Genomic DNA, 18546 nt, shown 5'->3' with positions numbered 1-18546 from the left:
ATGTTACATTATAGGTTCGTGAATCAACCCGTGGCCAAGTCTTACTTCCCGATGAAGTAAAAATCTGTGAAAGTGAGTTATAGTCCCACTTTTAAAATCTAATATTTTTGGGATGAGAATACATGCAGCTTTATAAATGTTTTACAAAATAGACACAAGTACATGAAACTACTTTCTATGGTTGAATGATCGAAGCCGAATATGCCCCTTTTGCTTGGTAACCTAAGAATTAGTAAACCAGTCTACTAATTGACGCGAATCCTAAAGATAGATCTATTGGCCCCAACAAACCCCATCCGTTGTAGCGGATGCTTTAGTACTTCGAGTTTTTATATCATGTCTGATGGATGTCCCGGAATGATGGGGATATTCTTATATGCATCTTGTTAATGTCGGTTACCAGGTGTTCACCATATGAATGATTTTTATCTCTATGTATGGGATAATGTTTATGAAAAATGAAAATATGAAATCTTGTGGTCTATTATTACGATTGATAAATATATAGGTTAAACCTATAACTCACCAATATTTTTGTTGACGTTTTAAGCATGTTTATTCTCAGGTAATTGTTAAGAGCTTCCGCTGTTGCATACTAAATTAAGGACAATATTTGGAGTCCATGCTTGTATAATATTGTTTGAAAACTGCATTCGAAGACATATGTTGTTGTGTAATATTATTGTAAACCATTATGTAATGGTCGTGTGAAAACGCTATATTTTCGATTATTATTTTTAAACCTTTAACGATAAATTAAAGGTTATGCTTTGTTTTAAAATCGAATGCAGTCTTTGAAAAACGTCTCATATAGAGGTCAAAACCTCGCAACGAAATCAATTAATATGGAACGTTTATAATCAATATGAACGGGACATTTCATAAATTACTTATGCATTCTTTTTACTGGATAAACAATGGAGTGAAAGTGGTATAGTTTTTTTCAAATTACGTTTGAGTTTTGATTAGTTTGGAATACAGATAAAGTTTTTAAGTAGTTGGTTGTCATTTCCTAGTAAGTATTTGTCCATTTATTTGTGATATTTGATGGATTTGTAACACTGCCTGTAATAAGAAATTAAAATTCCTTGCTTCTATAGTAGTGATAAACCTGATTAATGATAAAATTACAATACTACTCTATAAGCATCTTCTCCTTTGAATGGTCAATTATTGACTACTAGATAGATTTGTGACATAAACTGAAATAAGATTTTCAGTATACAGGCATCAAGTTAAAGAAACCTGCTTATTCATAAAATCAATAGCCTAATCTCTATACATCTGCTAATGCTGATTATGACCTTTTTTAAAATATTACAAACTTTAACTACATGTTTATTTTTGGTTTAAGCGGCCTACATCAAAGGCAAATTACGTCAGGCATCCTTCGTTCGGTAAGGTTTAATACAATATATTTCTGTTGTCAATTTGTTTACTTTATTTCAACATTTACCATTATAATAAATTTACACATATATCTTTTGTTGTTAACGTCTTCCTAAAGAATTGATCAAACTTCTTGGACTAAGTAGTGGAAAAGAGTGTCATGTTATAATTTAGCGAAGCGCAAATACAAATGGAGGCTGAAACATGAAGAGTCGAAGAAAAGGCCAAACCTTTCAGTGACGTACGGATTCAACCTTTTCCGAAAAGAAAATCGTCTCAAACCTAGCACAAAGTGGTTTTTCACCTACAACTTTAAGAAACGTGCGTTCTATCTTTATTAATGTTTACAACAATCCTTAGAACAACTTGAATGCATTAGTTCAATGAAAAACATTGTTTGTTTTAATATCAAGTGTGATGTTTTATATCGATGTTTCGTTGTTTTTGATAAGTTCGTTAACATTTTATATTTAGTCTTATTAAGGCCCGCCGTGCAATGCACGAGCTCTTAAAGGCTAGTTTGTAATAGAATATGATGTAACTAGAGTCCACCTTCTACAGTGAGCAGATCTTCAATTCCCACACACCATTAATACGGAACCTGCTGCTAGCTCTAGATCTAATCGGTATGTTTTCAATAACAAAGACATTATTTTAAGATGATAAAACAAAATACTAGTAGGCATGGTCATTACAGCCCATCTATTTTCTTTTATGATATGATGATAATAATAATAATAATAATAATAATAATAATAATAATAAATAATTCATTTAAAGTAACTAATAGAAAAAGTTACGCTATTGGTACCCGTAATTTTAACACTTTTGCATTACAAAACCTAAACTTTTTTCTTTTTGTATGATTGATACCCTAAGTTTTGCTTATTATACGTAAAATGATGAAATTACCCTCACATGCGTTACACATGTGAGGTGTTGGTACCAAACAAATAAAATAAATAAAATAAGTAAAGTCTAGGTCTCAATCATACAAAAAAGAAATTTTAGGTTTTGTCATGCAAAAATGTACAAACCACATGTACCAATGGCGTAATTTTTTCAATTATTTGTTAAAAAAATCATACAAATTGTTTTTTATTTGAGATACTTTATATTCGTTTTCTTTACAATATTAAATCAATGTTCTCTATCTTCATTCACATCTATACCAAGTCACAATTAATCCTATACGAGCAATTTGGACAATTTTTTAGGGATCAATTGCGTAATTATGAAAAACCGCAACGGCCCACCGTATAATAAAAAATAGGTTAAGAAGTCCACGATACATACATGATGTGATCCACTACACAAAAGAAGTAGGTAGGTAGTTGTGGATAATATCGTCGAATGTGACAAAATTATCTGACTCAAAGATATAGTACCTATAAGGTCCTTCGTATCGGTTCGCCGTTGATCCCCGTGGTTGGGCCCGCCCTTAAGGGCGCCGATACTAGCAAGGTCCTTCCTCCCCGCCTTCCAACGACCATGATCCAAACTTGCTATGTAACGACATTATGGAACACGGCTCCAACGGTTAACTTTGAATTTCAACGATATTTATTGTTTTATTTTTTTTTTCTTTTTATTTCTAATTCTTATATATATACATACTCCACAACAAATACACACTCAACATTAATATTACACTCTATCTACAACAATATCCAAACAATGAATAATATCGATTACGATTTAGAAGACCTCGCACAAGTAACAAGTGCGTACGATCCGCAACAACTTAAAATTCTTGATTTTTTAAATGCCGAAGAAGAGGAAGAAAATCAACAACCTATTCCGAGAAATCCAAGAAGATATTTTCATAGAGATCGGGCTGGAAGGGCTACACTCTTGTGGAATGATTACTTTTCCGACACACCAACCTTCCCCGAAGATAAATTTCGAAGAAGGTTTCGAATGAGTCGTCGATTGTTTAACCGTATATCCGCAGGTATACTCAATTATTCTCATGAACATATTCCTTCATACTTTAAATATTTTTATCAAAGAAGGGATGCAACCGGTTTACTCGGATTTACCATTTATCAAAAAATCACATCCGCTATACGACAATTAGCATATGGTGTTGCTCCTGATATTTTTGATGAGTATTTGCATATTGGTGAAACAACATCATACCGTTGTTTAGAAAATTATTGCAAAAGTGTTATACATTTATTTTCAACTGAATATTTAAGAAAACCTAATACTCATGATGTTCAACGTTTAATTACAAAACACGAGCAAATACATAATTTTCCGGGCATGCTCGGTAGTCTAGATTGTATACATTGGGCTTGGAAAAATTGTCCAGTTTCTTGGAAAGGTCAATACACACGAGGCGATCATGGTCACCCAACAATAATGTTGGAAGCGGTCGCCTCGTATGATTTGTGGATTTGGCACGCTTACTTTGAACCAGCTGGTTCAAATAATGATATCAATATGTTAAATCAATCCGATTTATTTAAAGAGTTACTTGAAGATAGAGCTCCACCGTGTAACTATACGGTGAATGGAAAACATTTTACAAAAAGGTATTATTTAGCGGACGGAATTTATCCTGATTGGGCGACCCTTGTGAAATCGTTCAAAAGTACGGTTGAACCAAAAACAACAAAATTCAAAAGGTACCAAGAGTCAGCAAGAAAGGATATCGAACGAGCTTTCGGTGTTCTTCAAGGTCGTTTTGCAGTCATTAAAAGTCCTGCAAGACAATTCTATATCGAGAAGATACAGTGCATTATGTATACGTGCGTGATTTTACACAACATGATCACTGAAGATAATGGTCGAGCATTTTGTGGGTTATAGGAGGATTATCAACCGGTTCGTCGTTCATTATCAATAAGAGAAAGGTTCGATATGCATTTGCGAATGGACAAAGAACTACGAGATTCTACCACTCATCGTTTTCTCCGAGACAACCTTATCGAACACATTTGGAGTTTACCACCAAATGCACGTATTAGACCTAACCAACAAGCAGGACCTTCGGCAATTCCCGACCATGTCAATGACAATGATGAAGCAGGACCTTCGGGAACTAATAACCAAGATGAAGAGGACGACGAAGAAGACGACGAAGAGGAGGACGAAGACGAAGACGATGACTAGTTTGATTTTGTAATGTTTTTTTTTTTTTTTAGTACTTTGTAAAATTTTTTTTTAATTTTAGGACTTTGTAATGTATTTTTTTAGGAATTTGTAATGTTTTATTTTTATTAATAAAACTTTTATTTTTAGAATTTTAATTGTTATATATAAGTTAATAATATAAAAGTTTAATATAAAAAATAGAGGTGGGATCAAGTGATGAGTATGTCATGGATTTTAGCATTTAGTGGTTGGTTAGTGATGGAAAGAAGGTGCTAATGTGACAGTCAGTGATCCCATGACATACCGTCATGGTTAAGAGTGGTCTAATAAAAAATAAATACACGTGTTTTGTGTTTCACCATTCAAGAAGTCGCCCACCGGCGATGTAGACGATTTATTATCCTAACTTTTATCAACATCATCATCATCATTATCATCATCATCATTATCAAAATTCATTAATTCATAAAAAATATCATAATTCATTTCTCATAATTAAATAATCTTTTTTTTTTTTTTTTTTTAAAAGCAAAGTGCAATCTATCTATAATCTATGTATCTATCTATAATCTATAAATCATGAAAATTCCCTAATCTTCCCTTAAGCATCTATGCTGACATGTTAATCCATAACCTAATCCCAATTAGCACTAATTAACATTTTTTAACATACACGTCAGCACTTATCGTTGCAGACATAATTCAAAATTAGGGGTCTCCAGTCAGGAAAACCATTTTATTTAAGTGACTAGATTATTTATTGGTATTTGTTTTTAACTTTTAAGTGACTGAAATCTTAATCTGGGGGGGTTCAATTTCCCATTATTTATTATTGGATTTTTTTTTTTTTTTTTACTAAAATAACGATAACATAAACTAAGTCTTTTCATCGATAGATGAAAAAGATGAAAAAAAAAACAATCGAGCCAAACGCGTTCCAAGGCTTGGAAACAGAGTATATTCATTGCCCTTGATTTAGTTTGTTACAGTATTACTTAAGCGTAATTATAAGAGTAAAAGTGTTTTTTCTTTCTCTTTTCCTGATGATAATCTTACAAACTCTCATTATCTGAACACAACACAAGGTTATTAGGTTTTGAAGAGAGTTGCTCATGTAACTGGAGTTTATCAATGTCATAATACAAGGTATGTGTAGAAGGGATGTAATGGTTTTTGAACAAACGAACGATTCTCAATTAATTATTAGGTTTTGACATATAAACTTTCTTAGCGTTTCATAAATTAGAAGGGATGTACGGCTTATGTATGAATATATGTGTTTCTGATTTCTCTGTTGTATTTTTTAGGTTTTGTTATTTTTCAGGTTATTACATTAGGTGTTTAGTGAAACAAGCAGTTATTTTTTATTGGTTTTTAATTTTCAGATTGAACTTTATCAGTTTGATCTTCAGAATTTGGAAGTATATGCATACAATAGAAAGTACATCAATCACATGTCCATAATGACCATGGTGGGAGAAAACTGATTGTTAACAATTTCAGTGTCTGTGGATGCTGATTGGCACTAACAGTCTAACAGCAAGTAAGTAATTACTTGGGCTTTAAATCATTTATAAATATAAAATTCACAACATTTAACTATATTTGATATTTCTTATAGTGTCAAAATAGGTGATTATTATTATCTGCCTAACTCTCATATCTTTAGTTGTGTCAACACATGAAAATTTGATAGTTGAAATATATTTCAACTTTAAAATTGTATGCATGATAATTGAAAACCCCTAATTTTAGCCATCTAAAATATATTTCGATCTTGCCTAACTATAGGCTTGTAATATAAAAATTGTTGGGCCTACTATAGTAATAGTGATTAGTTATGTTTCTTATTCGTTTCTTTACTCTCTATTTATTAAACTGTTGCGAATCATAACAGGACTTCAACATTTTCCGAATATATCGGTGGCGTTAAGATACGAAATGACGGTGGCGTAAAGCCATTGGTGGATAGATCCTTTTTGGACAAATATGTGAGTAGTTTTGTTTTTAACTCTATATGCTTACCATTTACTGTCTGATTCTATTGTGATCATCTTTAGTTTTGATGAAATTTATCCTTGTGAATACTGTAATTTCAGTTGATGTATTTGTTCCCTCTTGAACTTACCGTTATCAATGTTGTCACCCAATCCATGAGCACCACGTCACAACAGACGATTGGTGTATATTCCCGGGGACAGTGTACGAAGACGGTGATGGTAAGTGATAAGTCTGCTTTTTAAACTAATTCTATGAAATGCACAGCTATACATATCTTGGTTAGAAAGCGGTAATATCGATTTTCTTACGAACTGGCCGATTTGACTGTGTTTTATCTCACATGGTTGGAATGTGTTTTATCATTGTGATTTATATTATTTCAGAGGATGTATTTGGTCCCTCTTGGATTAGGTGCAATCTTCTGATTAATGCTTTGATTAATTTTCTATCACAAGGATAAAGGCTCCGAAATCAACCTATTTTAAAAAATTTATATATTTATATTTTTGAAGAAAACACATGAAGTTGTTGATTGGACTAATTATTCTATAAAGTTGCTGATTTTTTGGAGAAAATTGTTATAACATATATCACCTAAAATTAAGTTCATTGATTTTGAGGTTGGATTTGCGAGGGAAGTAGGTATACATTTGAGGTAGCAAATTGGGTTACGGGTCAAAACATGATTTCGTTAGAATGAGGCTAATTATAATTTTGTCATGAATATGTAGGATAGAGAGATTATGTGACTCCTTGTGGAGTCCTGTCTGCAGGAGAAAGTATTCAACAAGTACTATTGTGTTATTGATTCAAATGTATGTTGTCATGACAAGAACCACAAGTTCACTATGCACATTATAGGTATTGTATTTTCTATTTTCATATAGAGATAGAGGTAGCAAAATTACATATTGATAGGCTAAATTTGTTAAATTTTTGTACGAATTAAAACTGGTCGGGAGGGTTGAGTTGAACAATGATATGCCACAATCAAACCATTTACTATGTAGTTAATCTAACTTTATGACGGACTGCACAAGTTCGTATACTGTGTAGCTTATCTACTGCAGGTGGGACTGCAAAATTCTATAACGCTTGATAGTTTATGACTTTGATATGTATGATTTAGTGTTAGTTTTTTGGTGGTTTTGTTCGACTAACTGGATAATGTATTATGTTAGTTTAGTGTTAGTTTATCGATTCAGACCGTGTTGTTGGGGAATTGCCATTGAAAGTGAAGAAGAAAGCATTGTTGAGAGAGTTTTATAATTTTGGTAATATTGATTCGATTAGGCTACGGCCTATTCCTTTATTAGACGTGAGTTATTTTGCTCAATGTTTTTGTTGATGTTTGAACAAATTATTGTGTGGAATTTGATTTAGTATATATTTATTACAGGACAAGACTCCAAGGAAATGTGCTATACTTGAGAAGAAAACCAATAATGATGTTGACAGGTTTTGTAATTACATTGAATATTTCTCAATAGGTTTTGTTGCTTGATGTTTGTCATTTATGTTTGAAATGAAGTTGAACTATTTACTTTATCTGTATGTATGTTAGTAAGCATATTTTTAATAGATTATTCGATTATTCAATTTACTTCGATAAGTTTGGCCCTGTTTTGTTACATCTATGAATTACCATAATGTACTATGTCATACTAATTTTTATTTTTGACAACATATAACATACTAACGTTTTCGTTTTCGAATACTATTTTATAAAACTGCCGTGCAACGCACGGGCTCATAAATCTAATTTTATTATTATTCATGAAGTGTTAGTGATAAACGAGACATCAAGATCGCATAGAGCAAATGTAGTACAACAAAAACTAAAGAATGAACGATTCCTTAAAACGAAAAAAACTCTAGTCGACTAAAAAACTGCACACGAGCTCGAGAGGAGTATTCTTCGAGAGTTATGACCCGCAATGTTTAGCCATGATCGTTGTATACACTTGGTTGAAGGAGCCACGTGCTCCAATCGAGATTCATATTTTTCGACCGCAATGTTATCTAAAGAAAACTTTTTGAAAAAATTTCATTTACCGCCATTGGGACATTGCAATTCTTCTTTTCAAACACTTTTAAGTTTCTAATTCTCCATAGCATATACCCGCTAACCCTCTCTTGCTTCTTGCTTGCCATAGTTTGGAGGTGTTGGTATTTGTAGGAGATACATTTCCTATAAACATGTCGACTAAACCAGAATATTGAGGTGTACCACCATTCCACCATCGGAAGACTCGACACCATAAATCTTTTGCAACCGGGCAAGTAAGTATTATGTGCTCAACCGTTTTAGAGTCACTATCGCAAAGGAGACACCTAACCGAGTCAAGATCTATTCCACGTTTGTCTGATTCCACACGAACCGGTATTCTATTCCTTTTCGTTCTCCAAATAAATAGGCCAATTTTTTGTGGCAAATATTTGTTTCGTAGCCTTTCTGGTTGTATGATAACATTATGAGTTAAACGTTCATTCACTAACTTTGATAATGCACGTGAAGTGAAAATCTCGTTACTTTTGTAAAGATCATATCCACGAATCTAAATTGTTGCAGGCGAACGTGAATGATTGTAGCATTTCCTGTATCTGTTGCAGCTCACCTCTTGTTCTACCTGAAGGACTTCTTGACCATTGCCACGCAAAAGATAAACCCGAACCATCTCTGTTAATTCTGTCCGCAACTGTCGCGTTTTTGTTTGCTTCCAACCTGTAAAGTCTTACAAACTTTTCGAATCAAACTATCCCGAATATTTGAATCCAACCCCTAGTCCCGACCATATATACTTTTTATTATTTTTACCCAAAACGTGTTATTTTCCACCCGAAACCGCCACCACCATTTACCCAAGAGCGCGAGATTTTTTCTTTGAGCGACCCAATGTTGAGCCCTCCTTTCGCATAAGACAAAAGAATGGTTTCCCAACTAACCCATGACATTTTATTATGATCACCTGACCCACCCCAGAAAAAATATTGACGCATAACTTCTTGCGAGTTGATGATGCCCGCTGGAGCACGGAATAAGGAGAAGGCATACAACGGTAAGCTCGTTAGAACCGACTTTATGAGGGTTAATCGACCACTAAAAGACATCATTTTTGCTTTCCAGCTCCCCAATCTATTTTGGACTTTCTCAATGTACATATCCGAATCCTTGATCTTGTTCATTTTCTCCGATAGGCAACCCAAGATATGTCATAGGAAATATTCCCGTTTGACATCTAATTGAATAGGAAGTAGTTTCTAAAATCTCACTCAATACCCCCACGCCATATAAGAAACTTTTCGTTAAATTGAGTTTTAAACTGGAGATCTTTTTGAAACATTTCAAGATTTTCATGAGAATTAGCACATTTCTCCTACATAAATGGCATCTTATATTAGACGACTAAGACATTCAGTATCCAGGATGAAAAGATAAGGCGATAGCGGGTCGCCTTATCTTACTCCTATTTTTAACGAGAACTCTTTGGTCGAGGCTCCGTTTACAAGAACTAAAACAGACGCTGATTGTAAACATGTTTCTATCCACGCTCTCCATTAAGAATCAAAACCCGTTAACTTTAAAACAATGAGTAAGTAACTCAATATAATCCAAACTATCAAATGCCTTGGCAAAGTCTGCTTAAAAAATAAGACTTACACTTTTACGAGCCTTTAGATCACCCACTACTTCATTTGCCGAAAGTATACCATCCATGATGTAACGCCCTTTGATGTATGTACTTTTTCACCACTTATTAATTTCGAGGTGACCTTCTTTAGTCGAGTTGCTATAATTTTTGCTAGGATTTTGTACAAACTTCCAATTTGATTAATGTATCTATAATCACCAAGTCCCTTTAGGAATTTTACATTGGGATCAATGTCAAGAACGATGCGTTACACCCATTAGATATCGTGTTGCTTCCCAAAACCAATCCACAACCTTTTTTAGGTCATCCTTGACGAACCACCAAAAAACTCTGAAAACCGTCCGGTCCGGGAGCCTTTGAAACACCACAATCTTTAATCACCGTCCAAATTCCGGTTTCTGTAAACGATTGTTCGAATCTATCTGCCTCATCTACGCTGATACAATTGAAATTTAGTTATCCTAAACTGTCAAGATCCGGATGGCCAACGTCTTGCCATATGCCATCGATGTACAGTCCTTGAATCCTAGTTGAGTTACAGTCTCTTTTGATCGATGCATGAAAATATTTGGAGTTGTCATCCCCCTCCGCCGCCCATTTATTGTAACAGACAGAAACCTGGGCTGGACGTAAGATGAATATTTTTCCTTTAGGGTTTTATTATGTGTCTTTAAGTGCTTTTATTTTAATTATCAGTTTAGGGTTATTTTATTGTTTGGTTGAGGCCAGTTTGTGAAAAGGGTTACGGAACAGGTTTGTTTATTTAATTTGGACTCCATTAGGGTCTCCTAACGAGGTACGAAAGATATCAGATAACTAACTGGTAAATACCCGTGTGATGTGAGGTATGGGATTTTAACCCGTTATGTGTAGTGAAACGGCTCTTTTTCTTCTAGAAACTTCTCACCCTCTCTCTTTTTCTAATCTTCAACCTCTTGAAGCCCTAATTATATAAATCTTAATTTAAAGTCTGATTTGTGTGCTTAAATAGTTCCTTGTGTTGTTGTGATTCTAACAAGGTAAGATTTGTGTGATTTCATGTCCAAATCTATGAATTAAATGGGTTTTTAGTTGGGTTTTTTTTTACAAAAGTTAGTTTGATGTCAAAATTGCTATAACTTAGAGTTATTTGTGTTTAAATTTTGTGGTTATATGTCTTATGATGATTTATAAACAACATTTTTTGGTTTTTATGGTCAAAATCGAGTCCTAGATCGAGATTTGGTGATTTTGGGGCAAAACCCGTAACTTTGCTGCTGGTGCACCTCAAGAACACAGTTGGCCAATTGTTTCTCGGCAGTCGGTAGTTTGTCTCTGGACAGTAGGTAGTTTATCTCTGGACAGTCGGTAGTTTGTCTAGACAGTCGGCCGATTGTCTTTGGACAGTCGGTAGTTTGTCTTTTGGAGGAGAGTCGGTAGTTTGTCTAGACAGTCTGTAGTTTGTCTAGACAGTCGACTGATTGTCTTTGGATAGTCGGTAGTTTGTCTAGACAGTCGGCCGACTGTCTTTGACAGACTACCGAAATGGGCAGTTTGGGGAAATTTTATTAAAAGTGTCAGTTTTTAGCCGTTATGCTGCATGTGTGTTTAATTTTGATTAAAGCACTATACTAATATGGTTTATATTGTTCTCAGGAGATAAGAACAAGGAAGAAGCTCAAAAGTTAGATAAATGAGTCGGTAATTAGTGAGTGAGTCTACTCCAGATAGAGTTTAAGTAGCATGACATGCTACGATTGTTTATTCTATTACCATGTTTTATTGTGATATTATTGCCATGCTAGTTAGATGATTGTATGCTTACTACAATCGTGTGATATTATGTGCACACTGTGTTTGACACCAGCCGTGCTTAGGGAGGTTAGGGACTCTTAACCGGGCCTTGGGATGTTGAAGTTCGTATGAGGTCAACCGTGCCATGGGAGGTTGGGTTCATTCTTGTTGTATGTATACTGATTCAGCAGGAAGGACTATCGGTAGACTCTAGTCCGATCAGCTAGGGTCGTATGCCGTACAAGCCGCCGATCCTCGTATTGTCTGTACTTGTATGCTAGTTGGCAGATAACATTTTTGTGGTGTTGTTATTTGCATGTGTGATGTTTAAGATATGTCTGCTAGATAGATTCCATCCACTTAGCATTATGTTAATCTCCCACATTTATTCTTTCTTTTTGCTTAAGTATTGCAGCTTTCGCCCGATCTTTTTGAAGCCAAGATTTCCTGGCTTCCATCCAAGCGTCGCGTTCATTATCACTTAAATTTTCTGCATCGGCCTTTTGTTCCAAATTTAAAGCTACCATAAGAGCAACCTCTAACTCCTCATCAATAGTCCCATACTTCTTTTCACTCCATACACACAGGGCATTTTTTACATTTTTTTAGCTTATCATGGAATACGCAGTCTTTTCTACATCCTTCAACGGTTTATTTCACGCTTCCACAATAATAGGCTCGATGTCTTTTGACTCTAAGCATACATCAAACAATTGGAAAGGCTTTGGGCCAAAGTCCTCATTTTTGTCGCGAAGCATGATAGGGTAGTGATCCGATAATTTCCTTTCCAGAGCAACAACCGAAACATCATCCCACATTTGAAGGAAAGGATACGACACCAAGAACCGGTCTAGCTCAATGAACTTAGAACTATCATCACTAACCATAGTGAACCTTTTACCAACCAATGGAATTTCGACTAGCTTCATTTTTTCAATGAGATCATTAAAGAAAGCTGCCATTCGATCATGAAACATACTATTTATTCTTTTATCTTTATTTCGAACCTCATTAAAATCACCGCAAATTACCCATGCCGAATTATCATAACTTACAAGATTCTCTAAACTTTACCATAACTTTTTCTTGTTCTCGTCTTTATGAGGTCCATACACGTTTACTACATCCGTCTCTTTATATTTCCCAATTCAATACCCTTTTATCGCTAAGAAGAAATCTTTTACAATCTCCTCATTGACCGAAATTACTCTTGGATCCTAGATTACCAATTGCCCCCAGATTTCCCGACCTTCGGTTTCTGCACAATATTCGAAATCTGCACTTCCCCAAATAAACTCAATGAATGATACTGTTTTGGTTCACTTCCTTTGAAGTTTTCGGTATTGTGTCTTCTTCCCTCTTTATTGTTAAGAGCTTTGTAGACCCTAAGTGGGTTGTTTCCAATCATGATCTTACTGAGTGTTAAATCAAATGCATCAGCTTCACAAATGCCTTCGAACATTAAACCTTTGGCCACTCGCTAGGGTTTTTCTTGCCACATAGACATCTCTAAGTGTGTCGTATCGCTTGAAGAGTGTCGAGAGGTTATTAGTGGGAAGTTGAAAAATAGGAATGATGTAACATGAAAGTCGAACACCCTTGTAGATCGATTGCCATGAGCTGTACCAGCGTTGCCTCAATACGCTGCCGACGTACTCCTTGGACCGCCATAAACCGTTACAATTCTCCACACACACTCGCTCACCCTCTCTCACACTCTCTCTCATATTGTGATAATTTCTTCAAATTTTTTCCTTCTCTTTTAATCCTATTTACATAAATAATATCTTATTTATGTTAGTTAGTTCTAATAAACTCTTAGTTATTTAGTTGGATTATTTTTGATTATTTTTGTGCATTTATAATTGGTATTTTTAATTAATAATACCCTGGTGCTACATTTTTTTTGTTCGAAAATAACGAGAACTTCATAATAACGGAGAATGTCTTCGAAAAGAAAACGAATTCAACAAGAATTACAAGAGACGATCCCGATGAAACTCGTACCTAGAAAGCGGCTAAACTAACGCACTATCTATACTAAGCCTCACCTAACCAAAACCGAAACTAAATCAAGAAACTAAAAGCAAACACATGCACCAAATTACGAAATAAAGGAACATTAACGTTTGTAAAAAGACCTTTATTCCATTGTGAAAATGTTTCTTTTTCGTTGCTTCATTTTTCTTTCAGAATTTAACTTTTCATGTATACAAATACTTTACTTCTATATCTCTATAAAAAAAGTTGCCAAGACAAATCTTTTTTACTACAGGTACTAATACTAATAATCAAAGCGAAAAACAGTCCCACATTGGTGGAATATGAATCTAGATTGGGCTTTTTAGGATGCATTATGAGTCCAACATTTGCCGGGCTCAGTGGCTTGGACCTGTAACCCAAGTGGGGGCATTAAGGTTAATTGAAGGAGTAAGAACTAGGGGTGACTTTAAGTTTCTCAGAAGGCTCGTGGGGAGTTCTAACTTTTTTTTTTCCACAACAATGCTAGAATGTCTAACACATACACAATTGCAAACTTGAATAAGAATTTGTTACAAGTATACAATGTCGCATTTGTTGGTACAGCACCTCATGGCAAAATACAGCATACATACGTATATGAAATCAATTTTCTTTTTCAATTGTATCTTCAACTAAAGCCAAATGACGATCGTATTTATAGCTTCCAAAGATTGGAGAGTAAGTACGTTACAGGTATATGACGGGTACACATTTAGAAGACGTTAGGATCATACTGTTTCACAATGAAAGAGATAGAAGGTATACATATTTGAAAGCCCGTATAAAAAGGTTAAAAGTTAAATAAGAAGAACGAGTTATTATTCATTAAAATAAGTTGAAAGGCATACGACATCACATATACATCTCGGTGCTCATTAAAAATCTACAATTGTTGTAACAGTTACTATATATTTCACTATCTTAATCAAACTTAAACCTACCCCAATCACTTGAATTACAAATTACTGGCTACGCAACCAAATTTAAAAAGAAAAAAAATGGCTTTCAAAGTTAATGACAAATGTACAGCATTAAAAGAAGTGATAAGTAAAACCAAAATATCGTTCAAACGTATAAAAAAAAAAAGTAAGAATAAAAAAAGCAGAATGCACTAGCCCCACATCGACCAGAAACGAAACGTTTGGAATGTATTTAAAGGCAGTTTGGGCTAACCATATCGCTGGGCTTAGTAACGTGGGCGGGACGGGTGAGAGTCGTAAACTTTGTTGGCAACGGCGGAGCTAGTAGGGGGGCTTTGGGGTGCCAAGCCTCCCCTAATCGTGTTTCTGTATGTCATATATAATTGTATTTTCAATGGAGAAAAAACGATTGTGGAGATTTTAATTGGGAATCGCAGTTGGATTTAGTGAAAAGTCATCGGGAAGAAGATAGAACTTTTGTTAGACTTTTCATTTTAAGTCCTTAAACTATTATACTATATACTATCTTAGCCTCTTGAATTGATAGTATATCAATTTAACCCCAATTCATCATTAATCTTATTTATTAAATAGTCAAAATATCAATAATCAATAACCACCACATCGAACACCAATCTAACACATCGAATATCGGTTAAAGATTTTAGAAAATCAAATTGTTTAGAGTAGTTTAACATATATTCTTTATCGAATTTGTAAATTAAATTGCTTTTTAAAGATAGAAGACATATTATAGAATATAGATTGAACAAGTTGTTAGTGAATTTGTATATATGTACAACTTTAAAGCAATGATTTTTGTCAGTAAGTCATATTTAGTTTCAAACTAATTTTTTTTTATTCTAAATAAAAGTAAATTTGGACATTTGATTTTTTAAAAATTGTGATACTTCTTCATAAATGGTGTTTTTTAGAATTATAATAGAGGACACTATTTTACCATGTAGGTGGTCTAAACAAAACCGGATTATTCGTGACCGTTTTCAATTTCTTTTCTGGATATTTAAAATTTAAATTTGAGACCTCTTACAAATTTTTGAGGGGCACAAGAACTAAGCTATCACGTGTGATAATTTAATTAGATATATAATATCGTATTTTAATATTTGAATACTATTTTAAAATATACGTAGCCCCCCTCAATCGAGATTCCTAGCTCCGCCTCTGTTTGTTGGGTTAAATGGGATAAGACACTATTACTCGTGTACTGAGTTCGAGTTCAACCAATTTTCAAAGTTGTTCAAACCCTATAGATGGGTTCCCACAAAATTTCACCCAATACTTTCAAACTCATAACAAAGAAGTTCATAGAATGTCACAATGAAAGAGATAGCTAGAGGGGGACCCTTTCCATTGGCATTGGAATAAAATATAAATTCAATTTCAAAATGACTATAAACTTGGAGATAATCAGGAACGAGATGATGTCTTGAAAGTCCATATAAAAAGGTCACAAGTTATTGAGAAGAACAAGATGAACGTCATCTAATTAAACAGGAAAGCATACAACATATTATATTATATATGAACATATCATTGTTCATATAATATACATACAGTTATAACAAATACTAAATTTTAGTTACGCTGCATTCTCGAGTTTTTTTTTTTAACAGAAAGGAAAGGAAACAGACAGATTATAAAATAATAGTGATTCTCGAGTTTTTATTTTAAGTGGAAAGGAGAAGAGAGTAGAGAATTAGAGGGGATAATACAGTTATAATTTGTTAACAACACTCTCCGCCCATATTTGGGCGGATTAGAAAAGATAGTAAAACACTCTTATCCCCTTTCTTTTCCACTCCTCTCCGCTTAAAAATAAACTCGAGAATACAGCGTTACAGTTTGGGTCAGTTTATTTTATCCCCCAAAGCTTCAAATCACATAAATAATATAGCTAAAAGTGTAGTGGGTTAAAATGGGTCAAATGGGTAAAAGTCACCCAACGTCTATTTCTGCACCATAATACCATATGACCTTATAAATAGTTTATTTGATGATTAAGACAGATTATTAATACATGACCTATTCGTTAGAAAACTAGAAAAATAGTCGGATTGTTGATGGGTCAATCTACCTGGCTTATTGAACCATATGAAAAATGACCCATTTTAACGAGCCTGTTTTGACCTTACACAACCAGACCCCCTCCATACAGTACAGGGGCGGAGCTATGCATGTGAGAGTGGTTGCACGTGCCCCCACTCAACACCTATATCCTCCATATATTAAGTATGTCTTCAGTACTAATATACTGTGCCACCGTAAAAAGAGAGTATATATTATTGTTTGCCTATATGAGCCCTCAACTTATAAAGTGTAGTATACCAACATCAAAGATGGGACCCTCTATTTAAGTGGCTGACATCTTAAAATATATATATTAGAGCAATATTTATCAAATATAAAAAGTAAACCAAGTTATACACATTAGGTCCCATGGAGAACACTTTACACATGCAATACATTAAACGAGGTAGCTGAAACAGATCATATAGTAAAAATGTGAAGTCACAAAATCAATACTTTTACACATTATGTGCTATATCGTTTTTCCTTTGTTCGCTCTCATTTTAACGTTTCTTGCAATTTACACTTTAAATCACTATAGCCATAATAATCGTAAGTTGGATTCACTAATAACAACATGTTATAATCAAATCTGAACTTTATAATCAATTACACAAGTCAACCACATTGAATTTTGCTATTATAATTAACGTTAATTTTTACTTAAGGCCAATAGGTAAAATTTTATTTTTGTGCCACCACTGAACATATTTTCTGGCTCCGCCCCTGATACAGTATCAGAATTATCTTTATAAAAATGATCTAGGTTCATCTTCATCCCCTGCTTTTTCCTCCCTTAGTGCAATTTTGGATGTATAAATTTTCTGCTTAGACCAGATCATCATCAACGTATGCGCATTATATATTTACTTCAATAAAAATGAACACGTCCTACAAAACACGATACACTTGTTACTTCTCATACCTCAAAAGTAGTAAATAAAGAAATTACATGTGGAATCTTGAAGAGGCATATTACAATATTACATTGTCAAGGACTCACGAAGTAAAAAAGAAAACTGGTGCAAAAAAAAAAGGTTTGTTCCTGTTAAGCATTCTAATGCTTTGTATAGAGAAACGATCATGAAGTTGTTTGTCTGTGTGCGTAATTGGCATCACTTTAAGACTCAATTTGTAGAACTGTCTGTGGACAGAGCTAAGGGCCACCACTTTACATCACGTATATTCTAAGTCACATGGATAGACAAAATGTCACCAACTTCCTACTTATTCCCAAACATCACATTACATAATCTTTAAAACTTGTAATGAATTTGTTGAAATGACCATAGGCAAAACCAAGGGCCACAAACATTTATATCAGGGCTATCAGACCACACGATTAATCAAACATATAATCTTTAGTGCTTATGAAAAAGGTTAAGAGTTAAATAAGAAGAACGAGTTATAAATCATGTAAATAAGTTGAAAGCCATACGACATCAAATATAAATCTCCGTGCTCATAAAATATCTACAATTGTAACAGCTATATTTTTCACTATGTTAATCAAACTTAACCCTACCCCAATCACTTAAATTACAAATTACTGGCTATCTAATCAGATTTAAAAAGAAGAAAAAAATCTCTTTCAA

At 34.0% G+C, this 18546-nt stretch overlaps 1 protein-coding gene and 1 long non-coding RNA gene across 2 annotated transcripts; both read left to right on the top strand.

The window, feature by feature from the left end:
• The first annotated feature begins 3066 nt into the window (after positions 1-3066).
• Positions 3067-4206, top strand: LOC139902632 (protein ALP1-like). Its single transcript, XM_071885239.1, has one exon. The coding sequence runs from the start codon at positions 3067-3069 to the stop codon at positions 4204-4206; it is 1140 nt and encodes a 379-aa protein (XP_071741340.1).
• An 834-nt stretch (positions 4207-5040) lies between these two features.
• LOC139899389 (uncharacterized) lies at positions 5041-8055 on the top strand. Its single transcript, XR_011777462.1, has 5 exons — positions 5041-5637; positions 5877-6034; positions 6389-6482; positions 6591-6710; positions 7224-8055. It is a non-coding gene; the product is annotated as an uncharacterized lncRNA (long non-coding RNA).
• The last annotated feature ends 10491 nt before the right edge of the window (positions 8056-18546 follow it).

Source organism: Rutidosis leptorrhynchoides, chromosome 3, assembly GCF_046630445.1.
Source record: "Rutidosis leptorrhynchoides isolate AG116_Rl617_1_P2 chromosome 3, CSIRO_AGI_Rlap_v1, whole genome shotgun sequence".
NCBI lineage: Eukaryota > Viridiplantae > Streptophyta > Magnoliopsida > Asterales > Asteraceae > Rutidosis > Rutidosis leptorrhynchoides.
The sequence above is the reverse complement of the archived record's forward strand: the minus strand, read 5'-3'. Positions and strand labels throughout refer to the sequence as shown.